A 26,527-nucleotide genomic window follows, 5' to 3' on the forward strand; every position below is an offset into this window, starting at 1 on the left:
TTTTATATTGGTGTGATTATCTAATTGTCCATAGAACACAACATTAATTCGAGGGTTCTGGTCAGACCCTGTGTAGAATTGGCTGCAGAGGCAGACTGAAAAATGATGATGGGGGATTTTTAATATAAGATTATAATTTAAAAGAAAAGAAAAAATGAGGAAATGTAATAAAATAGAAATATAGATAGTTCTATGTGGTATTGTGTTATATAAGTGAATTGATGAATTTGCCTGTGAAGATTGTGAGGGCGCTGTAGAGTTTGGCTGATTGACCCGAACTGGTAGCTGGACATCAGCAGAAAAATGAATAAATGTAATAATAAACAATACAGTTGACGGGGGCAAACTCTCCGCACCTGAACAACATGACACAGACAGAGTATTTGTGTTATAGACCAGCTCAGCGAAAGGCAATGCCAAACACACAGATGGGGATAGAGACACCGATCGTGATAAAAAGTAGTATAGACCATCAGCCTCCAAGTGAGGGAAGATTGGTGCAGAGTTAGAGGATGACATGGAGATAGATGAAAAATGATGAGTCCAAATATGTACCGTCTTACCTTACAATTCAATGGTCACAGATCTAGTGTCTCCCTCCGGCTCAGGCTGAACTGACAGCCTGATGAGCCGGTTTAAATCAGCCCTCCAACGAGCCGGCGTGTGACGTCACCGGCTCAAGGCGGACATGAAGACGCCTGTGCGCATGCGCACAGGCAGCTCTCCAGCCTGAAACGACAAAGACCATAGAGCCGTGCGGCGAGGGGGACGGTCCAGGCACATCCAAAAATCCGGGAGTGTCCATAAAACCCTCCATCCAATCCCTGCAGCGCTCAGGCATGCAGTGATGTTCCCGAGGGGGATAAAATCCCAGATGGCCAGGCCATCATGAGATCTTAAAGGGGCTGCCCGGCGGTAACAGGCGTAGAGGTGGGCCTGCTGGAAGATGGATGTGGCAGGCCCTGAGTGTCCGTATGGCCTGCCAGAGCTGACGCCCAAGGGCGGTGTATATGGGAACATGGGACATGGGCCGGTTGAAATGGATGGTTCTGGATGAGAATGGAAATAAGGCACACATGGGGATATTGGGACAGAACCACATATAGCCCCAATAAATGGAGTGTCAAATAAGCAACATAAGTTCATTTACATAAGTTTCAAACACTGGATAATAAATCACATACAGTTTTGAAAAAATGTGTCAATTTTGTCATAGCAGAGAGACAAAATATTGGCATTTAAATAACCATCAAATGACAAAATGTTGAATGCAAACTACCGGTATATGAAAATAGAAAAATAAAGAATAGAAAATTGTAAAAAAGAGTAAAACACACATGTGGTGTAAATAATGTATTTATATATTATCCATGGGAAAAAAGAAAGGGGGGGGAGGGGAGGAAAAAAGATTGAAGAGTGGGAAAAGGGGGGGGGGGGGAGGGGGGAGACAAAGAAGAGGAGACTGAAAGCTGGTTGGTCTTCCCATTTTCATGGGAATAGAAGATGAGGATGAACGCAGAATGGGAACAAGACAAGGGTACATGGGAGCCCTGACTAGTGGAGAAAATGAGGGGAAAATCTGCGTGGACATTAGAAAACTATAAAAAGGATTTAAAGCTCAGATTTTCATTAAAGCCAGGAAAGCAAGTGGCCTTTAAATTGTAAATCCAACGAGCCTCTAGTTGTAGCAGCATACGGTCAACGCTGCCCCCTCGAGAATCTGGGGGAATGTGCTCAAGCGCAAAGAATTCAATGAATTGCGGATTGAAATTGTGATACATAAATGTAAAATGATTTTTTAGCTCTAACTGATTATCTTTTATGTAAATATCAAGATCAAGGAACGTGACATGATCATTACCCACATTCCAAGAGAGGACAATGTTTCTATTGTTCTCATCCAATTTCTGCATGAAAACATATAGATTAGATCTGTCACCCTCCCAGATCATAATAATATCATCGATGTACCATTGGTAACAGATGAGTTCAGGGGTGTGTTTTTATAGATCACTTCTTCCTCCCAGTGTGCCATGAATAAGTTGGCAACACTGGGAGCAAAACGGGCCCCCATCGCCACACCCCCTTGTTTGGAGAAAGAAACGTCTGTTGTACCAAAAGTAGTTTTTAGCCAAACAAAATCTCAGACAGTCTAAAATATAATTCTTATGCCTTCTGGTCAGATCTGATGATCCAAAAGCCCACTGCACCGAAGTTAGTGCATCTTCGTGGCTAATGATCGTATATAAGGAACTAACGTCCGCCGTTATTAGCACACACGAAGATGAGAGGGGGAGAGACTCTAGAATATGAATAATATGTTTAGTGTCTTTTAGAAAAGAGCGAGTTTTCATAACCATAGGCTGGTAGGCTGGAGGAAAAAATCAATATATTGACCCAGTCTAGAAGAGACTGAGTCGATCCCATTGATTATAGGGTGACCAGGAGGATGGGTACTATTTTTGTGAATTTTGGGCAAAAAATATATAATTGGAGTGCGACAAAAAAAAAGGATCTAAATATGAGGCTTCTTTTAAGCTAAGGACTCCAATGTGTTTTCCTCTTTCAATAAGATAGTGTAACTCTTCTTTAAATTGAAGCATCTAGTCCTTAGTAAGTAAGACATACGTATTGTAATCACCCAACATATTTTCCATTTCATTGTTATAATAAGTTTTGCTCAAGACAACCAAGCCACCGCCTTTATCGGCTGGGCGTATTACCAGATCTTTCCGCTCAGTCAGAGACTCAATACCCCTTTTAATAAATGCTGGGTCGTTAACCTTCCGGATTTTTAATGTATCCAAATCTTTACTGATCATATTCCTGAACACTTCCACATGTTTGGTATCTCGATTAGGGGGGGTTAAAGACCGATTTATTGCGGAGAGTTGAGTGCATAGTCGAAGGTTTCTGGATACTAGATGGGTTTCGTATTGTAGTATTAGAAAGATGGTATTTCTTGATGTTTAGACTCCTAATAAACTTTTGCAAACTGGTGTAGGTTTGAAATTTATTTAAATTACGAGTGGGGGCATATTTAAGGCCCTTATCCAAAACCTTAATCTCATCCTCACTCAAAGGTGAGCCACTAAGGTTATAGATACCAGCCCCTACTGTGGTTTGACTTTTTTGAGTTCGCCTATCTCCTCTCCTTCCTCTCTGGTTTTTCTTTTTCTTAGCCCACTGTCTGGGTTCACAAGGGGTGGGGCCACATCTGGCCTCCCCCCTGGATTGGGTGGAATGAATGGAACGCCCCTCCCCATGCCTCTTGGGGACCTGAAAAAATCCCCTCCCCTCCTGGGTCCGGGATTTTGTAAAGGTGCAAACCTGTTCTGGATGGGATGGGATGGGAGAGGGTTTGTGTTTACTGCCCTCCTCCTCTGTTTACGTTCCATACAGCTGACGAGATGCTGGTAGGATCATGTGACCGAGCGTCACCCTTTCACAGCTGATCAAGCCCCATCTTGGTCTAGGGAGGGAGGCACCCACTGACGTAGCCCGTCACGTGACCCGACGTCGCGTCATCGTTATGACGGGATCACGTCTTAAACCTTTTATTAAGTCACTCCCTATACCCGAGTGTCAGCCTATTGCAGCGGCTTGTTGCCCTGCCTGTAACTCAGGTGGGAGGTGCCATGTGACGTAGTGTGTCATGTGATCCAACGTCGCGTCATCATGACGTCGATCACTATGGCAATCAGGATAAACACGAAGCTGCTTATACTTCCTATTCCCAAGCGGTGCGTTCTGATTGGACGGTCACCGCTCGGGACTTTATTTGCAACAGATGAGTGAATAAGGAGGCTTCTTATAAATCACTGACCAGACATATGGGACCCTATGACCGCTGAGGAAGTCCCGCTGGACGATACGCGTGCGGACCAGATTTATCCCGTATAGACATCACTGCAGCCTCCTTATTATTCACTGTCACCTGTAAATTACATGCACCTATTATCCTAGCACTGGGTATAGTGCTTCTTATGTGGAGTACCTGTCTTTTAATAAAAGAAATCGTTTTTTAGCTATACAGAGAGCACTATATTATTTCTTTATACATTTCATGTGAATATGGATGAAAACTTTTAAGCCAAATTAAGGACGAGGTTTCCGGCTTTCCATTTAAGATATAACCCCGACCACTATTAAGTGGTAAATGCCTATGAGACCTTCCTGTTAGTTCAGGGGTCCTTTTAACAAGGTGAGCGGTTTGACTAGCAAGTGGTGTAAGCACGGTTTAAAGAGCACTTCGGATTTGCATGAAGCACCCTGTACCACCGTTGACACTTCCTGGCTTTTTTACTTCATTCATTTACTGCGCATGCATTTGTATGGACATTTATGACAATTTAGTAGTTTAGGTTTCCTTCAGCGCTGCACTATTTTTTACTGAATTACATGAAAGGACTTATATATTTGCCTTTAGTGTCCAGCAGCTTTGCTTATTTGATGGTTTTTGCGCTGACTGTTTGTGAATATCTACATGGGAGCCCTGACTAGTGGAGAAAATGAGGGGAAAATCTACGTGGACATTAGAAAACTATAAAAAGGATTTAAAGCTCAGATTTTCATTAAAGCCAGGAAAGCAAGTGGCCTTTAAATTGTAAATCCAACGAGCCTCTAGTTGTAGCAGCATATGGTCAACGCTGCCCCCTCGAGAATCTGGGGTAATGTGCTCAAGCGCAAAGAATTCAATGAATTGCGGATTGAAATTGTGATACATGCCAATGTGTCGGCTGATGGCAGTATCCATTTTCTTTTTCTTTATGGGTTTGATATGATCTCGTATGCGTTGAAAAAATTGTCTTTTTTTTTGCCTATATAGAAGCCACCACACCGGCATTGAGCAAAATATACAATGCCTGGTGTTTGACAGGTGACTCTAAAATGAATGGAGTGCCACCTTCCATTAGGTAATTTGAGTTTGGTTTTTGCAGCGACATAGTCGCACACGTCGCATGTACCACAAGGAAAAGTACCGCAATTCATGGATTCCATAGAGGGTTGTATGGTTTTGAAATGACTTCGAACCAATTGATCCCTCAAGGAGGGGGCTCGCTTGAAAGTAATTTCAGGGACATTGTTTATATGTTTGCTCACGATGGGATCTGCAACTAGAAGAAGCCAAAATGTATTTAAAATGCACCCCCCCTCAGTCTTTCAAACCTAAATCGAGACTCTTTCCCCTTTTGAATACTAACCCAAACATCTGGGCATTCATACAACAAACAGCCAAAGAAATTGAGAAACTTAAAACCTCTAGTACTAAGACTTCCAATTTAACTTCAGAACAGATTGACGCGGTTAAGTCTTAACAAACTAATTCTGACATAATAATTAAGCCCTCTGACAAGGGGGGAAACTTAGTTGTTATGAATATTCCCCAATACGTTAACATGTGTCAGAATATTTTAAAAAACCGGAATTGGTATCGCCCCATCTCGAGAACAGTCATCAAAAAAATTTTGACATACAATATCGTTCAATTATCTTTTGAACTTATCGCCAAGGAGTCATAGACCAAAATACTTTAAATTTCTTAAATGTAAAAGATCCAAGGATCCCCACATTTTACGCACTACCAAAGGTGCACAAATCATTAACTGAACCCCCAGGACGTCCAATAATCTCTGGATGCTCAAATCTTACTGAAAATGCCAGTTCCCTGGTAGACAGCTACCTACAACCCCATGTAACGGCACTTTCATCATACATAAAGGACACTATTGATCTTTTGAGAACAATTGAGGACTTGTCTCTTCCTCCTGACACCTGGCTAGTAGCACTAGATGTTGAAAGCTTGTATAATGCCATTCCACATAATGCAGACCTTAAAGTAACAGAACAACATTTAAATGAGAGAGGTCCAACCTTTGCAAAATACAACGCTTTTATTTTGGATTTACTGGATTACATCCTGAAACATAATGTGTTTGTTTTCAATTCCTCCCACTTCCTCCAGGTACAGGGGGTCGCAATGGGGACCAAATGTGCCCCTCCTATGCGAACCTGTACCTGGGGGGGTGGGAGAAAGAAGTCCTTATTAGGGACGATCTCAATCATCTCCATGATAAAATTTTAGCTTGGTATCGTTTCATAGATGATGTCCTTATCTTTTGGTCCGGAACTCATACTGAGCTGAACGAATTTCTAAGAATTATTTCAATCAACAATTTCAATCTTAAATTCACTATGAATTGTAGTCAGAGCAGTATTGAGTTTCTTGACTTGGTTATTTCCATCAATGCAGACGGGAAACTTGACTCATCTCTCTATAGAAAGCCGTCGGCAGGGAACACTATCCTTCACGCCCAAAGCTCACATCCCACGTCCTTAATTAAAAGTATCCCTTATAGTCAGTATCTAAGACTTAAGCGTAATTGTAGTCGGGATTCGGATTTCAAAACTGCAGCCAGGGACCTATATAACAGGTTGAAGATTAGAGGGTACAGCCATACCTGCCTCAAAAAAGCCTTTAACAGAGCGGATGAACAAAATAGGAACTCACTGATATTTTCGAATAAACAAGTGAAAAAGCCAGATAATGTACGAGTCATCACTCAATACTCCTGTCAGCATCAACAATTCAAATGCATTTTAAATAAATTTTGGCCTCTTCTAGTTGCAGATCCCATCGTGAGCAAACATATAAACAATGTCCCTGAAATTACTTTCAAGCGAGCCCCCTCCTTGAGGGATCAATTGGTTCGAAGTCATTTCAAAACCATACAACCCTCTATGGAATCCATGAATTGCGGTACTTTTCCTTGTGGTACATGCGACGTGCGCGACTATGTCGCTGCAAAAACCAAACTCAAATTACCTAATGGAAGGTGGCACTCCATTCATTATAGAGTCACCTGTCAAACACCAGGCATTGTATATTTTGCTCAATGCCGGTGTGGTGGCTTCTATATAGGCAAAACAAAAGGACAATTTTTTCAACGCATACGAGATCATATCAAACCCATAAAGAAAAAGAAAATGGATACTGCCGACACATTGGCATGTATCACAATTTCAATCCGCAATTCATTGAATTCTTTGTGCTTGAGCACATTCCCCCAGATTCTCGAGGGGGCAGCGTTGACCGTATACTGCTACAACTAGAGGCTTGTTGGATTTACAATTTAAAGGCCACTTGCTTTCCTGGCTTTAATGAAAATCTGAGCTTTAAATCCTTTTTATAGTTTTCTAATGTCCACGCAGATTTTCCCCTCATTTTCTCCACTAGTCAGGGCTCCCATGTACCCTTGTCTTGTTCCCATTCTGGGTTCATCCTCATCTTACATTCCCATGAAAATGGGAAGACCCACCAGCTTTCAGTCTCCTCTTCTTTGTTTCCCCCCACCCCCCCCCCTTTTCCCACTCTTCAATCTTTTTTCCTCCCCTCCCCCCCCCCTTTCTTTTTTCCCATGGATAATATATAAATACATTATTTACACCACATGTGTGTTTTACTCTTTTTTACAGTTTTCTATTCTTTTTTTTTCTATTTTCATATAGTTTGCATTCAACATTTTGTCATTTGATGGTTATTTAAATGCCTATATTTTGTCTCTCTGCTATGACAAAATTGACACATTTTTTCAAAACTGTATGTGATTTATTATCCAGTGTTTGAAACTTATGTAAATGAACTCAGTTGCTTATTTGACACTCCATTTATTGGAGCTATATGTGGTTCTGTCCCAATATCCACATGCGTGCCTTATTTCCATTCTCATCCAGAACCATCCATTTCAACCGGCCCATGTCCCGTGTTCCCATATACACCGCCTGCCACATCCATCTTCCAGCAGGCCCACCTCTACGCCTGTTATCGCCGGGCAGCCCCTTTAAGATCCCATGATGGCCTGGCCATCTGGGATTTTATCCCCCTCGGGAACATCACTGCATGCCTGAGCGCTGCCGGGATTGGATGGAGGGTTTTATGGACACTCCCGGATTTTCGGATGTGCTTGGACCCTCGCCTCGGTCTTTGTAGTTTCAGGCTGGAGAGCTGCCCGTGCGCATGCGCACAGGCGTCTTCATGTCCGCCTCGAGCCGGTGACGTCACACGCCGGCTCGTTGGAGGGCTGATTTAAACCGGCTCATCAGGCTGTCAGTTCAGCCTGAGCCGGAGGGAGACACTAGATCTGTGACCATTGAATTGTAAGGTAAGACGGTACATATTTGGACTCATCATTTTTCATCTATCTCCATGTCATCCTCTAACTCTGCACCAATCTTCCCTCACTTGGAGGCTGATGGTCTATACTACTTTTTATCACGATCGGTGTCTCTATCCCAATCTGTGTGTTTGGCATTGCCTTTCGCTGAGCTGGTCTATAACACAAATACTCTGTCTGTGTCATGTTGTTCAGGTGCGGAGAGTTTGCCCCCGTCAACTGTATTGTTTATTATTACATTTATTCATTTTTCTGCTGATGTCCAGCTACCAGTTCGGGTCAATCAGCCAAACTCTACAGCGCCTTATCAGCCCTCTATGACCTTGCCAAATTGACCCCCTCGGATCCGGTCTTTTGGGACTAAGTCAGAGGCCCGGCCAGGTGGTTCATAGGTGCAATCATCGCATGGGGTAAGTGTCTAGTCTTTTTAGGCTACTGGGTTCATAACCAAATTGACACTCTGTATGTACAATTTTACTGTAATTTTCAGATTGTTGTTATAATTCTGTCTCCTTTTGTCTATCTAATGGTCTCAGTATAATAAATCTCTTGCACATCCCCTGAGGAAGCTAAAGTAGCGAAACATGTCGGGCTACTGTGCAATACCTTCTGCTGCGATTTATTACTCACCTGTATATGATGTTGGCCACCAAAAGTTCATAACCCCCTTCTGCCTAGTTACAGTATGCTTTGTTTGTTTTTTCTTTTAAGCATATTATGTTAATAAAAATTATCTTTTACCTATAGTAAGTCAATTGTGTATCTCTATATCTGACACCATAAAAATCCCCTTATCCTCTTTCTTGATCTAGTCTTTAAAAATAGGTTTCTCTGACAGAAAACAAGCTGTCTATAGAATGGTGATTTGTGATTTTAGTGATTTATGTACAAATATGGGTTACTGAGATTTTTTTATAATACAAATCTAGCAGATTGGACTTGCTGATAATAAATATTCATACTAACTTTTCGTCTGCAGATTAGGAGAGCCGCCTCGGGTGAGGACATTGGAATGGCGGACAAACGGATGGACGTGGAAGCTCCAGGTAATGGGACAGTAATGAGATAGAGATTGGAACGGGTAATAGAATGGGGAATAGGCCGGTAACGGGATAGGGATTGGGATGGTAATATGATGGAGAATGGGATGGAAATAGGATGGTAAGAGGAAGGGAAATGGGACAGTAATGGCATGGGGAATAGGACAGGGATTGGGATGATAATGGGATGGAAAATGGGGATGTTAATGGGACAGAGATTGTAGTTGAAAATTGTGACGGACCCCGGTACTCAAAAGGAGTATGTCCACTGTATAAGCTTCCCTTGCTTGGTAACAGAATGATCCAAGATCCCGTAGCTCACCCAGTCACTTGTTGGGACACAGCGTAGAGTGGTGCAAAACATCAAACTGTCTATAGAAACACAGGCACAAAGAGATATACACTCTCGGACAATCCCTTCTTCCCATAATGACAAAGGACGGGGTAAACTGTACATCCAGTAACACGAGACACAAGTACATTTGACCTTTTCAACAAACAATTCAATCAGTAACTGGACATGTAGACAGCCTTATCAGCAGGAAGGTCTGTTGGAGAAATTCCCCCACTAGGAAGTAATAGCTGACAGTGACATCATTAACATGAGCTAATTAACTAGGCACTTAAACCAGCTAGGTGACCAGATAATTTGGCACCTACAACCCTGAACACAATGTACTGTACAATACACATTATAAGCATAAAACAGAACATGCCACAATAGTTCCATAAAAAGTAAAATGTTTACAAGATGAATCTCATCTACAAGAGATGCTCAGCCAGACAGAAACAATAGAACAATGGGAATGACCGACTTAACAATAAAAACATAACAAACCTCACCTCAGACTATCCGACAAAAAGTATGCAATAATCTGTGAGACAAACTCCTACAATATTCCAGCAGTCTGAAAAGGTGGAATTAATTTATATTCATAGATTTCTTAAGGGATATTGTTGATAAATATTTCTGTCCCAAGTGAAGAAGCCTCTCCAAACCAGTCTGCAGAAGGGCCACCACATTCCCTCTGACCATTACCTGTACAGGATTAATATTACACCTTTCCTTCCACTCCAGAAGGGAAGCTTTGTTGTCCTTATTCAGAGAAGTAATCCAAGCCTTGCTCCAAGTGTCCATTATGTGGCTGTCCATCATTCGAGAATCATCTGCTCTCTCCATGGGCCATAATCAGTGGGTAGGAGGCTGGCTCCTAGTCCTCTCCAAAAGCCCCTGTCCTGGTTGGGTCTGTCACACAAAATTAACAGGGAATGGGATCGCAATGGGACAGGGAATGGGAAGGTAATGGAATGGGGATTAAGATCATAATAGTACGCAGATTGGAATGGTGCTAGGGAATAGACTGGGTTGATAATAGGACAGGGAATTGGACAGTAATGGGGTGGAAATTGGGATGGCAATAGGACAAGGATTGGTAAAGTAATGTTAAAGTTAATGGGATGAGGATTAGAATGGTAATGGAACAAGGATTGGGATAGTAATTGGACATTGATTGAGATGGTAATGGGACAGGGAATGGGATCGTAGTGGGACAATAATGGGACGCGGAATGGGATGGTAGTGGGACTGTCATGGGACAGGGAATAGGAAGTTAATGGAATGGGGACTGAGATCGTAATGGGACGTGTATTGGGATCGTAATGGGGCAGGGCCTGGGATGGTAATGGGACAGGATTTGGGATGGCAATTGAATAGGGAATGGGACATTAATGAGATGGGCAATGGGATATTAATGAGATGCGGTTTGGGATGGCAATGGGATAAAGATTAGTGTAGTATTGGGATGGTAATGGGGCAGGGATTGTAATGGCAAATGAACAGGAATTGGGATGGTAATAGGACAGGGAATGGGCGCATTAGTCTGCTGTTTTTCCTCTCACTGTCCAATCATAGACATGGGGAGAGACAAGACCTGTGAGTATCAGAAGTTCAGAAAGGGTGGATCCTAGGTATATAAAAAGGTAAATTCTATGACTGTGCCCATCCTACTATATACAAACTGTTTGTACCTTTTCAGTTGATTAAATAATCTTTTAGGCTTCAACTGGGTTTTTTTTTCTTTTAATTTGATTTTGTACAAACAGTTAAACCTTTTCTTCAAATCTTCAGCACCTAGCAGATCTGTGTATGAAGTGGCTCTCCTACCTCCTGAAAATGCGAGCTGTTTCTTTTGTATGTTGTAGAAGGACCTGTTTTTGCAGTCATAATGAATGTAACATTCCTAACATCTGATCCTAGGAGAAAAAAGCCTTAAAGTAAAGTAAACTATAGGCAAAACTTTTTTTTTCCATTTTGGATAGAGCAAAGGAGGGTTATAACCCCTGTCACCATCTGTGTCCCATTGGAGAGATTTCTCTTCACTTCCTGTCTCATAGCCAAACAGGAAGTGAGAGGAAATCCTTGCAAATTAACCACTTCAGCCCCAGAAGATTTTACCCCCTTCCTGACCCGAGCACTTTTTACAATTTGGCACTGCGTCACTTTAACTGACAATTACGCAGGCATGCACTACTGTATCCAAACGAAACTTGCAGCCTTTTTTCCCCACAAATTGAGCTTTCTTTTGGTGGTATTTGATCACCTCTGCGTTTTTTATTTTTTGCGCTATAAACAAAAAAAAGCATCAATTTTGAAAAAAAAAACCAATATTTATAACTTTTTGCTATAATAAATATCCCCCAAATTTAAAAAAAAAAAAACGAATGTCTTCATCAGTTTAGGCCAATATGTATTTTATATTTTTGGTAAAAAAAAAAAAAAAATATTATATTATATTATTTAATTTTTTAGCAGTATTGCGACACTTTTGACACATTTTTGGGACCACTGACATCTATAGAGCGATTAGTGCTTTAAAAATGCATTGATTACTGTATAAATGTCACTGTCAGGGAAGGGGTTAACATTAGGGGCAATCAAGGGGTTAACTGTGTGTTCCCTCACTGTGTTCTAACTGTGTGGGGATGGGACTAACTAGGAGAGATGACAGATCGCTGTTCCTACTTTGTAGGAACTCACGATCTGTCTCCTCTCCTCTGACAGCACAGGGATTTGTGCGTTTACACACACAAATCCCCATGCAAGCGAGCGTGTGTGGGTGGCGGAGATTGTGCCCGCCGGCCACGCGCATTGGGTCCCCCGCTGTGCAGCGGGCACGTGCGTGTTCCTCCGCCGGTGCTCTTGCGCCCTCTGGTGGCTCTCCTGGGCGAAGCAGTATATGTACGGGATTTCGCCCAGGAGAGTCATTCTGCTGCAGCATATCTGCGTGAACCGGTCGGGAACCGGTTAAGGGAATTCTTTGTGGACCCCCAGGTCACCAGAACTAGTGTCCCCATTGGAAGATTTCCCCTCTATTACATTTCTGGGGACAACACAAAATGTGGGATTTTCTTTTACTTTGCAGAAGAGGAAACAATATGGGGGAAACCTCAGCACTGTGTACAGTCTATGAAGATTCCTGTACAAATAATCAAATTAATGGGTGTTTGAACAAGCAAACCTCCAACTGTAGTGGGAAGTGAAACATTTAGCAGTGGTACCATTGCTACTCCTAAATGTGAAAGCTTCCTACTTAGGGCTCAGGAGCCAGCACTGGCTGGCATTCTATCAACCAGTGACTCATGCCCGCCTGGTACGTTCAACTGTCAGCTGGGTACTCAGGCTTGACAAGTGAATGTAGACAAAGGTGCGGGGATAGTGTAAAAAAAAAAAAAAAAATTACGTGGGTTACCCCTCAAAATTTATACCAGCCCCTTCAGGTCTGGATTTCATGGGGGAACCCTGAAAAAAAGGCATGGATCCCCCGAAATTTCATACCAGAATCCTAAAGTCTGATATGGACTGTAAGGGGAAACCCACACAAAAACAAGAGGAAAAAAAAGCGTGGGGTCCCCATCAATATCTATACAAAAATCTTTTCCAAGCATGCAAACAGAATAGTTATAGGACGATTGTATGCCTGCTCCCTCCTTAACTAGGCCACATGCTCTCACTATGGGAAGGGGGGTACCTTGTTAATGAGGACAAAGGCATTTTTCCACAACCCTGGCCTGGTGGTTGTGGGGGTCTGCAGGTGGGAGGCTTATTGGAATCCGGAGGCACCCTTAAAGTATAGGGGGGACCCCGGATACTGCCCCACACGCAAATGGTAAGGGGTACGTAGTACTCCTACTCATTCACAAAAAAATGTAAAATGTAAATAAACACACACAGTCCTTTCATTAAAAAATAATTCCCACAATGTAAATAAACCATCAATTACATCATCCAGCAATACAGATCCATGTCACCTGAACACCTGCCAGAAGAATAAAAACCCACCCGCACGACCGATCATATTTAGTCAGCAACATCATAATGATCCCTTTCAACAACCAGGAGCCCTGAGCAGGAAGCGGTCACATTTAGCAGTGATAGGAATACCGTGACTAAATGTTTCAGTTGACACTGCAGCTTGAAGTTCACTTGGCCAAATACCAATTCGTCTAACTGCTTGCACAGGATTTACTTCATTGGCACCTATACTTTGTATACCTTGCCAAGGCCTCCCTCATATTATATTATTTCCTCTTCTGGTCGAATGTTTTTGGCCTATAGTGTTAGGCTTGTAGGCAGGTGCAGTCTACTTTCTCCACTGCAGGTGGCGCTCATCCGCAGCGGCCTTGTAGCTGGAGAGGAAGTCAAGAGGAACGTAGTTCCACTATGGTTTCCTGGGTCACTGGGGAAGCAATCCGGTTGGATGCTGCTGCCCCATGTGACTTTGGCAGCCATCTTGGGTCAGGCAGAGCCTATTTAGGGCCCTGGCTCCCGTGTTTGGTGCACTTTGTGGGAGTGGGTAGTGAAAGGAAAGGTATCCCATCTAAAAGGGACAGTACTAGCAGAAAGAAAGGGTTCCTGATTAGGAGGGAAAGCATAGGGTCACAACTACTCTGGACATCTTCTCGCTTGGGCATGAGACGGTCAGGCTGCATTCTGCCCTCTTAAAGACTTGTCAGTCCTGCTGAAACCTGCTCTCTTCATGTTGCTGACAAGCGTGAGTGTACCGGGTTGGGCAGCCTTTCCACTGGGTTTGTTTTGAACTGTTGCTGCATTACTTCAATATAAGTCTTCAATTGCACCTGACTGTGTGAATTATTGCCGTCACACCACACTGCACCCCACCTTCAGGCTTTTTTCTCCATTGATCAAATTTCTTTAATGCCTTTGGTTATAAAGTATGTTCTCAAGGCTATTTTCTCTTAGGATTAATTATCTGGGAATGTTACATTTGCCAAAGGGCAACAAATAGAAAGTGACGTTACACACATACTGTATTACAAACTATACGGATATTTTTTGTGACTTTTGTGCTAAGACATTCATAAAGCAAATTATTTATACATAGACCCCTAAATAGTGAAGCTGTGTAACGGAAGTCCTTGGCTGTTTTAGAGACACTCAGAAATTGGTGGCATGGTGAAAAGAACTTTATACTAGCACTGGCACATTTAACTAGGTACCGAGGAACTGAAGTTTGGATTTCAAGGCACTCCACTCTCATACATGACTAATGTTGAATGAATGTTCGATGTTATAGGAGGATTTCTTGTCTATTGAACTTAAACATCCAGATCAGACTGCAGATCCCAAACTGTTGTACTTTCTGTAGATTTTTACTATCAAATGTGGTAGTCAGTGCAACCCCAAAATTCCGCTTCTAATGCCCCGTACACACGGTCGGACTTTGTTCGGACATTCTGACAACAAAATCCTAGGATTTTTTCTGACGGATGTTGGCTCAAACTTGTCTTGCATACACACGGTCACACAAAGTTGTCGGAAAATCCGATCATTCTGAACGCGGTGACGTAAAACACGTACGTCGGGACTATAAATGGGGCAGTGGCCAATAGCTTTCATCTCTTTATTTATTCTGAGCATGCGTGGCACTTTGTCCATCGGATTTGTGTACACACGATCGGAATTTCTGACAACGGATTTTGTTGTCGGAAAATTTTATATCCTGCTCTCAAACTTTGTGTGTCGGAAAATCCGATGGAAAATGTGTGATGGAGCCCACACATGGTCGGAATTTCCGACAACAAGGTCCTATCACACATTTTCCGTCGGAAAATCCGACCGTGTGTACGGGGCATTAGGGTGTTAATTGAAATGTTTTTCACTGTATTTAATATTGGGTTGCGTACATTATGCATTTTCAAAGAAACAACATTTATCACTTGACTTTAAGGCAGGCCATATATTTTGCAATTTTCTTTCCTTCAACCCTTGGAAAATTGCTTGCTTCCCCTTTTAAAGCAGTCAGTGTTGATGGAGGAATCCCTCCTGCAGTGCTATTGTGTTCTGCTGGCAGGGAGTGCAGTGAGTCTTCACCACCAACAGAATACAATCATCACTGAAGACAGCTATAGCATATCCACCAGCAGTGATCGCAAGAAAAAAACAGACAGGCTGGTTGTACTGAAGTTTATCAATCGACTTCAGTACAACCAGCCTGTCATAGGTAGATCTAATTTCGATCTGTCTATGGCCGGCTTAAGTCTCACAGAGTGTTAAAGCATATTGTCTTTGTTTTGTAGCCCTGTCTGAAGAGCCTCAAGAGGCAGCAAGAGATGAGACTCTTGCAAAGATGGAGCTTGGCAAAAAAGACGTTGGACCCAAACCAGCAGAAACAGAGCTTGGCAAGAAGCTTAAAACATTTGCACTCAAACCAGAAAAATGGGTGCCGCATTTCCAGCAACTCCTAGGAGTGGAAAACACAGAGGCCTTGCAGTATCTGGGTACCGAGGACTACCTTAAGCTTGAAAAGAACATAGAACATTCTTGGGAAAAACAAGCACTACAGAAGCTTTTGAATATAGAAGATCCTCAGATCACCCAGAAGAAATTACTGGATGAACAGGTTGAACAGAAGAAAGAAATCCAAGACAAAGCCAAGAGAGAGCTAAAAGAAAAACAAGACAAAGCTAAGCAAGAACTTTCAGAAAACCAAGACAAAGCCAAGAAAGCACTAGAGGATATAAAAAAATCGAATAAAGAAGCCAAAACTTTGACTGCTAACACTGCTAAGTCAACAACTGAGAGCTTCCAGATGCACAAAGATAAATCTGTAAAATCCTCCAAACCGTTAGAAGAAATGATTGAAAAATCGCACAAAGAGCTGACTGTGACAGGGGGATCACCTTCCAATGCTACTAACCTATCAGATGCAGATGTTTTATACCAGGCATCAGGTGGCCTTGCTTTGGAAGGAATTTACATGACTAAGAGGCAGGAGGATGTTCTAATGAAACGGGAAAGACTTCTCGATGTTCCAAGTGGCATTGCTCTCGCTGGTCCCCTGCAGCAACCTGTGCTTAAGCAGAAAGAGTTCTCATCCTCTGATGAAGAATCAATGTTCCAACACTCAATGGAGAAGTTGGGTTTCAGTATTACTACTGCAGCTAAAGGTGGCTTCTGGGGGTTCCAAGCTGAGGCCAGTTTTGGCTACAGCTCAACCAATATGTCAGAGAAAAAGAGAGAGTTTCACACAGAACATGCCTATATCTCTACAACAAAATACAGCTACATTCCACTGGCCTCCTGCTATATTCCGAAAGAGAAGCTCCACCTCTCTACAGCAGCCCTGGAAGAACTAAAATCAATTGAGCAACTTTTGGATTATTGTGATAAGGTAGAAAAAGCTTCCGCGAAGGAACGATATAAAAAGTTCTTCAGCTGTTTTGGCTCTCATGCTAATCAAGGGCCACTTCATTTTGGAGGAATATATTGGTGGACGGCTTCATCCCGGGGGTTTAAACAGGAGATGCTGGAAAAAGTTAAAGAGGAAACTACAAGGGCTGTAAATGCTTCAGTGAATGTAAGTTATTCTGGTCTATTGTCAGCATCAGCTGGTATTGATGTCGCAAAAACTGACACAAAACAATCCTCTTCCAAACATGAGACTAAAAAGCTTGAGAAAAACATTGAACTTTCTGTAACAAAAACTGGAGGACCCCCAACAGTGGACTCTCCAAATGACTGGAAATCAGGTCTTCAAGCCAACAATAGGACCTGGAGTGTGATCGATCGAGGTACCCATCTCATTCCAGTCTGGGATATAATACTGTCTAGCCACAAAGACGATTTTAAAGACGTGTATCAAGTAGCAAAAGATCTAAAAAACATATATGCGTCTGCTACTGGTCTACACCACAATTTGCCAATTGGTGAAAATGTTTCCACCGCCGTTAATGAAGCCAATTCCTTTTTTTCACAACTGCTATCTTGGGAGGTTCATCCAACACAGCAGCAATTAAAGAGGTTGATTGATTTTAGACAGTATCTCAATGAAAAGACTGGGAACTACAATGTCTGGTTAAATGTTTGCCTCCCTCGTGAAGAATTAAGAGGTTTCTTAGGAAGAGTTCAAGAATTTTACAGTCAAAGCTCCAGAGAAGATGAATCTGTTATTCGTTGCATGCTGAAATGTCTTCTTCAAAACATTGCATGTTCAAGTGTCAATGAAGATTCATATGCACCTCTAATAAATTGGATTTACCAGTCTAAGAAAGAGCAACACCTTCTTGATGTCTCAGATTTTTCAGCTCTAATTGAATTGATGTCCCAGGCTAAAGAAGACCTACAAGTTAATTCAACTGATGATGGTGATGAGGAAATTCAAGAAGCAACAACTAAACTTTCAGTTATTATCAATTCTTATCTTCAATCCTTCTTAAAAACATTGAGACGCATGGAACAAAAAGAAGAGGAGCTTTTGGTGGTTTGTGCTGCAAGCTGTGTGGGATACTCATTGCAGAATCATTATTTCCAGCAGGGTCTTGGGTGGCAAGAGGTCACCTTCTTGGTTGAAAAGATGCAGTATTTAATCAACGAATATAGGAATCTCAAAGACATCAAAGCATATAGAGGGCAAGCCTTTATATTGGCACAAGGACTAACACTGGGTGACGAGGACAGTAGGCACAGGTCTACTACAGTAAAAAAGGAATTTCTCCAATTCATGTTGGAGAAGATAGGAAGTACTCTGGAACCAGAGATAATGACTGTTCTACAAAAGCATAGTGAACCTTTTGATTTGCAGTCTTTAATTGCTGACTTGAACCATTTACGCTTGGGTACTTCTGAAGCCATTGACAACGATACTACAGAAAGCCTTGTAAACACATTAAAAACAATAATTGTATCAACTACTGAATCTCAAGACCAACCAACCATTACCACTGTAGAAACTACTACTGACAATCAAAATGTTCACAGTTTCATGGAAATGTTGGGCCTGGGGCAATATTACCCTAAAGGATTAAATAGAAGAAACTTTCATGTAGTTCACAAATCTCTTCAGATTCATCCAGAGAAGGAGAATGAGCTCCCTCGGCAGTTTATGCAGATGCTGATGGGTTTAGATTATCGCTTTAGGTATCTTGTATGCAAAAACACTGATGTTAGCAATGCTAAAAATGTAAAGAACCCTGAAGATGACATTAGCATGTTTGACACAGTTGATGAACTATTTGATCTTTGTTCCAAAGAAGAGACACATGTGGTTCAAACCGAGACAAAGGATATACACCCCATGGACCTGTTGTTGGCCATCTTCCACTGTTCAGATGACATGATGAGGCAGTATATTTTTACCAAAATGTCCATGTGCCAGTTTGCATTGCCACTTATAGTTCCAAGGCCTTATGATTCCATGATTGAAATACCTCTGTGGGCTTTCAGACAGGTCTCTAAGAGTATTTTGGACACTGATGTATCAGACGTTGTGAAGCATAAAGAAAAAACGATCTGTCAAAGTGATTTTCCAGTTGTCTGTTTCACTCGGTTTGGAACAGCTCCATTTTCAAAATCCCAGATTTTGAACAATCTGCTGAGTAAGCATAAACATGATGTATTCTTTCATAGAAACTGTGAAGGTAGTGTGAAAAATCGGATTTTGGTTGATGGACTTGCTGAGATCTTCTGGTTTTGCCCAAGTGGGAAGGACACGGACCAGTTTAAAAAATTCACTGCCTTTGTTAACCTCCATGGCGATGCCTTGACATATCCCAAACAATCTTCAGTTTTACAAGAGATTTCTTCAGTAAATGTAATTCTTTTCTCAAGATCTGATAAAAAAGAACAAGGTAGTGAATTGTTAAAAAAACTAAAAGAGAAACCACTGATCATTCTCTCCCCAGACAAAGAGTCTTCTATGAATGTGTACACAGAAAGCAAACAGGTGATAATTGGCCTAAAAAACCAAAATGAAGCAAAAGTCTTAAAGGAACTAACTGATTCTCTTTGTCGTTTGTTGGCTTTGTATTCTAAGCCTTGCAGCCTTGAACGTTGTGCTGAAATAGGTCGACAGCATGGGTTCCTAGTGGATGAAGACAGCAAGGAATGCACAGAGGGCAAATCCCAAGCTAAGACGATTATGTCTCTTTTAAAACAAAAAGATCTTCTGAAGGCCAAGAACGAACTGTTACCCCTTTCAGGTCAGCTCTGGCATTCCTGGTGCAAAAAAGACAAAGAGCTGACTCGACTACAGAACAAGATGAATCAAAGCATTGAGCAACACTCCAGCAATATTGAAATGGAAAAACAGTTAATCAGGAAGAAACAGATAGAAAACGCAAGTCAAAATGAATTCATGAAAACCTTCATCTCTCAGTTGAGATCTCCTTCAAAAACAACCAAAGTGTTCTTCTTACAGTGGCTAAAAATCTACATTGATGACTTGTCCTGTGACTGTGTGATGGATCTACGGAATGAATACAACAAACTATGGAGTCAACTTCAATCAGAACAAATAGAGGCCAAAGATTTGAAGAATGCAGTACAGGAAGCCTTGGAGTCTCTCTCAGATCAGATGAATGCCTGTATGTTTGGTCTTGAGCATGTCCTTAGAGAAGTTGGACAGACTTATGAAGCTCTCTATGACTTGCGATATAAAGATGACTGCTTCTATGAGCTGCCTAGAATTGCTGCTGAAATGATGATTGCTGGATACCCTATTGAGCTGATGGATGGTGATGCTTGCTATGTGCCCTTGAAATGGATAAAAGCTGTTCTAGGAGAATTAAACAAAATCATAGGAGAGAAGAAATTATTTGTACTATCTGTACTTGGAGTTCAAAGTTCGGGTAAATCAACTCTGCTCAACACCATGTTTGGTCTACAGTTTGCTGTCAGTGCTGGGAGATGTACCCGAGGAGCTTTTATGCAGCTTGTTGAAATTGCAGATGAGCTCAGAAAAGACTTGGGCATTGATTACATCCTGGTTATTGACACTGAAGGCCTGAGAGCCATGGAACTATCCAGTAAAGTAACCTTGAATCATGACAATGAACTAGCAACGTTTGTTATAGGCGTGGGCAACATGACATTGATCAATGTCTTTGGTGAAAATCCTTCTGAAATCAAAGATATTCTCCAAATTGCTGTCCAGGCATTTCTTAGAATGAAACGGGTAAAGCTCTCCTCAAGTTGCCTCTTTGTCCATCAAAATGTTGGAGACTTAACTGCTAGGGATAAAAACATGGAAGGACGTCATAACCTTCAGATGGAATTAGACAAAATGACGGCTCTCGCAGCTGAACAAGAACAGTGTAATATTCAGCGATTCAGTGAGGTCATCAGATTTGATGCAAAAACACACATTTATTATTTTGCTCATTTGTGGGAAGGAAACCCTCCAATGGCCCCACCCAACCCGTGCTATAGCGAGGATGCTGAAAAAGTCAAAGATATTATACTTAGTAAGCAAAAAGATTCCCACGGCATTCTGAACATCTCAGAACTCATTGTCCGTATAGAGGACCTTTGGTCAGCTCTGAGAAATGAGAACTTTGTGTTTAGTTTTAAAAACACCTTGGAGATTTCTGCCTACAGCAAGGTGGAACACAGATACAGAAATCTAACATGGCAGCTGAGACGGAGTTTTCTTGAACTCCAAACAAGACTGAACAACAAAATTAAGAAGGGTGAGATACGCATCAGCCAAAAAGCTGTGGAGGAAGAGATGACAAAAACATTTGACTCTATTAAAGAGGAATTTGAAATATTTTTCAGTGAAGATAAGGACAAAGAGATACTAATCCAGTGGAAAGCCAACACTGAAAACAGATTAAAGTGTCTATATACAGAGCTTGTAGAAGAAACCACAAGACAAGCAATGGAACACATCAATCTGAAAAAGGGTCAGAGAAAAGTGAAGCAGAGGCAGACGGGATATGAGGAAGAATTATTTACTAAAAGTAAACAGCTGGCACTTGATATTAAAGATGAAGGTCTAGATGAATCCCAACTAAGTGACCACTTCAACATACTATGGCAAGAATGGGTTGCTGAAATAAATGCCACTACCCCACATACAGAAAAACCTAACATTATTGCTGAAGCAGAGGATGTCCTGTTGGGGTATTTCAGGCATGAACGTAGTATGAATGATAAACTTAACACTTTCAGTAGATGGACATCATTCTCCATTGACTTGCCAAACCATGCTGTCGGTAAGAAACCATTTTTAAGACGCCACAAACTAGATGACTCTGATAAGACACAGATCATGATGGTGTTCAATAACCTTGTTGTAGACATTTGTGATTACCTGGAGAAAAAAAGGAAAGAACGGGTAGATTATAATCAAGCATACTTTCATGAGATAATTAATAAAGTATCTGACTCTGTAAGCAGCATAAATTCTGATGCATCAAGGAAATTTACAGTGACCAACTTATTCAAGTTTGATGTGTCCTTGCATCTCTTTGGCTTGGCAGTGCCAAAGTTTGAATCCATGCATGAGGCATTTCAGAGAGCCAACAATCCTGTTGTAACTCTTGAGAACAATCGTGAAGAGTTTTTCAATTGTTTCAAAATTTCTTGCCAAGGTGCTGCCTCCATCAAAACCTTTTCTGACTTCCTGTGTGCGAAGATTGTGGAAGCTATGCGTTCAGCATTGTATGATAGAACAACTCTGGCGATTGTCGATGAGATGACCTGTAACTTTCCAACCTTTAGTGGTAACCGTTCCAAACTGGAAAATGACATCTTAATAGACTTAGCTGAGCAGGAAGACTTTGAAAAATACAGGGAATATATCCACTTCCCTAAGAGGTATTTCAAAAGCTTTATTGAGAAATGCGTTCATGATTACTGTCTGGGCAAGAATCCTCAAAGAATGAAGAATTTCTTGCAGATCAGTCTTGATTATTTCTGCAAAAAAATTCTCGAGAGCATCATTGAATCCACCAAATTTAAGAATAAAAGCAGTGATATGTCTAACTGGCTTGATGACTTCTACGAACGAATTGAGGATCTTGTAAGTTTTTCGAGAGCAGATCTGAAGAGCATTGAGCACCAGGAGATCCAGGACATCCAGTTCTTTCAGGAAGTCATGTGTACTGCTTGGAATACTGCCATTGAGAATTTTCAAAAAGGATTAGCAACAATTAATTTTGACTCTTTTGAGAAGAAGCCTCATGAAATACTTATTGAGCAGCTCTGTGGCTGCTGGGAACAGTGCCCATTCTGCAGAGCAATATGCACCAATACAATCCCTGGCCATGATGGAGATCACTCTGTGGCTTTCCACCGTTCCCAGGCAATTAATGGCATGCCATGGGTGAATTCAAATGAATTTGTCACAGAGATATGTTCAAGCCTTGTTAGCTCAGATTCCTGCCTGGTCGTAGACAGGTTTACTCAAATTCCTTACAAACATTACAGAAAAATTGGCCCTAATTATGCCAACTGGAGCATCACCCCGGACACTTCTTCTCAGCTGTACTGGAAGTGGTATGTGTGCAAATTCCGTACAAATTTGCAAGATGACTATGGCTTGAAGTTTGAAAACAGAGGAGAAATTCCGTGCCAGTGGGAAAGTATCAAAAAAGAAGATGTAATTGCCAGCTTGAGGGACCTTTAAAGTGTATCTATTGGCAAAATTGTTTTGGATGGAGCAGGTTATGATTGGAACCCCCGTCAATGTTATCTTTTTGCTATGAGTGTGTCCTGTTTGGGATATCCAGGTGTTCAGGAGACACAACAGGAAGCAAGAGAAAACCTATCCAAAGTGTCGGGGTGTCTCCCCTTTAGACACCAAGATATACATCTTCATTTAAAGATTTTCCCTCTCCTGTTCTGGTGACATCTGTAATGTTTTGGATCTCCTATCATTTCCTGTTGTGGTGACAGAGGTTCTAACTGTCCTCTACCAAAACAAAAAACAATTATAGATAGACTTTAAGGCTGGGTTCACACCATCGCTGCATCCCACTCACAGCAGGGGTCCGGTGCGTCTTGGTTCACCGTTTTAGGTCCGATTTCATCCTGAATTTTGGGCTGAATTCGGACCTGAAACAGACCAAAAAACGCACGGCGTTCTTGTGCAAAATGCACCGGACTTATTGCAGGGATATGTGAACCGGCTCCATAGAAAGCCGGTCAAAATCTCCTGTTATTGCGAATTGGATGCCGAAAACCTGCATCCAATTCATAGTGTAATTCCAGCCTAAAAGGCAACTGTACCCATAATACAGGTTGTCATTCAATCTTCCTCCTCATTCCAGTTATCCTGTGTGTATAAGCATTGTGGCCCCTTTCATTCCTATGGGGGAGCCGTACTCATGGTGGCCTCCAGCATGGCTCTCCCGTAGGATTGAATTGGGTTGCAGTGCACATGGCCACTAACAAGAATAACCAACGGATACATTTTCTGAGGATCACATGCTCGGCAGGGCCAAACAAATGGGCTGCACTTGTGGGCAGTGGACAGATTTATTGAAAGGCAACTTGTACTAAAAGGTACAGTTGAACTACACGGAATCTACCAAAAGCCAAACTAAACCTGAGTGGATTTATTCAATCTCAAGCAACTGTTCTAAAATGGTATCGTCTCACTATCATTATCCATGGAGGAACTCCTCTCAGATGTAGAAGAAGCTTTAAAGGGACACCAACATTCCAACCGTTTCTATCCCAGAGTGGACTGTCTTCACCATAAAAAAAATCAAATATTATAATTTTTGGAGATAACGAGCAAGTTCAACAGCTGTGTGTCTACCTCATCTCACTTTCCTCTATGTTGACTATCCTTTACTGCCTTAACCATGCTTGCTACAATGCCATGTACCCCCCCCCCCCCACCCCCAAGGATGCTGCCTATATATTATATGATTCCTGATCACACCCCAAGCTCTCATAGCTCTCAGTGATTACATGGGGAAGGAGAACACATGGAAGCTAGACATGTGCACAGCCAAAAAATTTGTTCATTTTCGTTTTCGTTTCATTCGTTTATTTTGTTTTTCGTTTTTCGGGTCATTCGTTATGATCGCGATTCGTAAATTCGTTCAGTCATAAATTCGTAAATGCGTTCGTTCGTAAATTCGAACATTCGTTCATTCGTACATTCGTTCATTCGTACATTTTTACATTTGTTCATTTGTAAATTCGTACATTCGTAAATTCATAAAATCGTACATTTGTAAATTAGAAAATTCGGAAATTTGTAAATTCGAAGTTTGAAAATCCAAAAACCCGAAAATTCAAAAATCTGAAATAGTAACTAACTATTAAATTATAGGTATTGTAATTTCCTTACAAATTTGACTGTCAGTGAACGTAACAAATACGAATTTATCCGAAGTTACGAATTATCCAAAACGAATGCTGCATCTAAACAAATGGAACGGAACAAATTAATAATAAATAATAATAATAAAACGTTGTTGTTATTATTATTATTGTTATTTATTATTATTAATTCATTACGTTCCATTCCATTTTTTCGGATCATTCATAACTTTGGATAAATTTCTATGTGTTACGTTCACTAACAGCCAAATTTTAAAGGAAATTACAATACCTATAATTTAAAAGTTACTAGTAATTACTAATAGTTAAGTTATTATTAGTTAACTATTATTTCAGATTTCCGAATTTTCGAATGTACAAATTTACAAATTTACGAATTCACTAATTTACTAATGTACGAATGCCCGAATTTACGAATGTCCAATTTTATCGAATTTACGAATATTCGGAAAAAAATCATTAAACAAGTTTTCGTTAATTCGGACATTCCCGAATTAACGAATTTGTCGAAATTCGTTAAAAAACGAAACGAATTGCACATGCCTAATGGAAGCCTCATCTTGCTGTGAAATTTAAAGAAATGAGACAAAATATTATATTCTTACCCATTTGTCTTGGAAGATACATGCATGCAAAGAATATTAATAAAACTATGCTAAGCATTATATCATGAATATGCTTTATTTTTTCCTAAAGTTTTGTTGTATACATTTATTATGACTTAAGTAAACCTGTATATAGTCACATTAGGGTTGATTACTAAAAATGGAGAGTGCAAAATCGAGTGCAGCGATGCATAGTAGTCAATCCACTTCAAACCTTAAGCTTGTTCAATTAAGCTTTGAGAAAAAAAACCCGAAAGCTGATTGGTTTCTATGCAGAGCTGCAACAGAGTTTGCATTCTTCATTTTTAGTAAATCAACCCCATTGGTTGGTAGTTGTGAAAGTGTCTGAATTATGGAAACTTGCTCCATGAAAATTTTCAGAGAATGGTCCATAAAAAATGGCACATACAGTGCCTTGAAAAAGTATTCACACCCCTTGAAATTTTCCACATTTTGTCAGGTTACAACCAAAAACGTAAATGTATTTTATTGGGATTTTATGTGTTAGACCAACACACAGTGGCACATAAAATTGTGAAGTGGAAGGAAAACGATAAATAGTTTTGAACACTTTTTAGAAATAAATATGTGAAAAGTGTGGGGTGCATTTGTATTCAGCCCCCTTTACTCTGATACCCCTAACTAAAATCTAGTGGAACCAATTGCCTTCAGAAGTCACCTAATTAATAAATAGAGTCCACCTGTGTGTAATTTTAATCTCAGTATAAATACAGCTGTTCTGTGAAGCCCTCAGAGGTTTGTTAGAGAACCTTAGTGAGCAAACAGCATCATGAAGGCCAAGGAACACACCAGACAGGTCAGGGATTAAGTTGTGGTGAAATTATAAGCAGGGTTAGGGTATAAAAAAAAATCCCAAGCTTTGAACATCTCACTGAGCACTGTTCAATCCATCATCCAAAAATGGAAAGAGTATGGCACAACTGCAAACCTACCAAGACATGGCCGTCCACCTAAATTGACAGGCATTAATCAGAGAAGCAGCCAAGAGGCCCATGGTAACTCTGGAGGAGCTGCAGAGATCCACAGCTCAGGTGGGAGAATCTGTCCACAGGAGAACTATTAGTCGTGTTCTCCACAAATCTGGCCTTT

At 41.1% G+C, this 26,527-nt stretch overlaps 1 protein-coding gene across 1 annotated transcript in view; it reads left to right on the plus strand.

The window, feature by feature from the left end:
- Nucleotides 1-25,477, plus strand: part of LOC141117469 (interferon-induced very large GTPase 1-like) — a 62,599-nt gene extending 37,122 nt beyond the window's left edge. The window contains exons 2-3 of the mRNA XM_073610358.1: nucleotides 9,154-9,220; nucleotides 15,812-25,477. Coding sequence (XP_073466459.1) covers nucleotides 9,154-9,220; nucleotides 15,812-23,142 — 7,398 coding nt within the window. The 3' untranslated portion in view covers nucleotides 23,143-25,477. The remainder of the gene's footprint in view (nucleotides 1-9,153; nucleotides 9,221-15,811) is intronic.
- The last annotated feature ends 1,050 nt before the right edge of the window (nucleotides 25,478-26,527 follow it).

The sequence above is a fragment of the Aquarana catesbeiana genome, linkage group LG13 (assembly GCF_042186555.1).
Source record: "Aquarana catesbeiana isolate 2022-GZ linkage group LG13, ASM4218655v1, whole genome shotgun sequence".
Taxonomy (NCBI): domain Eukaryota; kingdom Metazoa; phylum Chordata; class Amphibia; order Anura; family Ranidae; genus Aquarana; species Aquarana catesbeiana.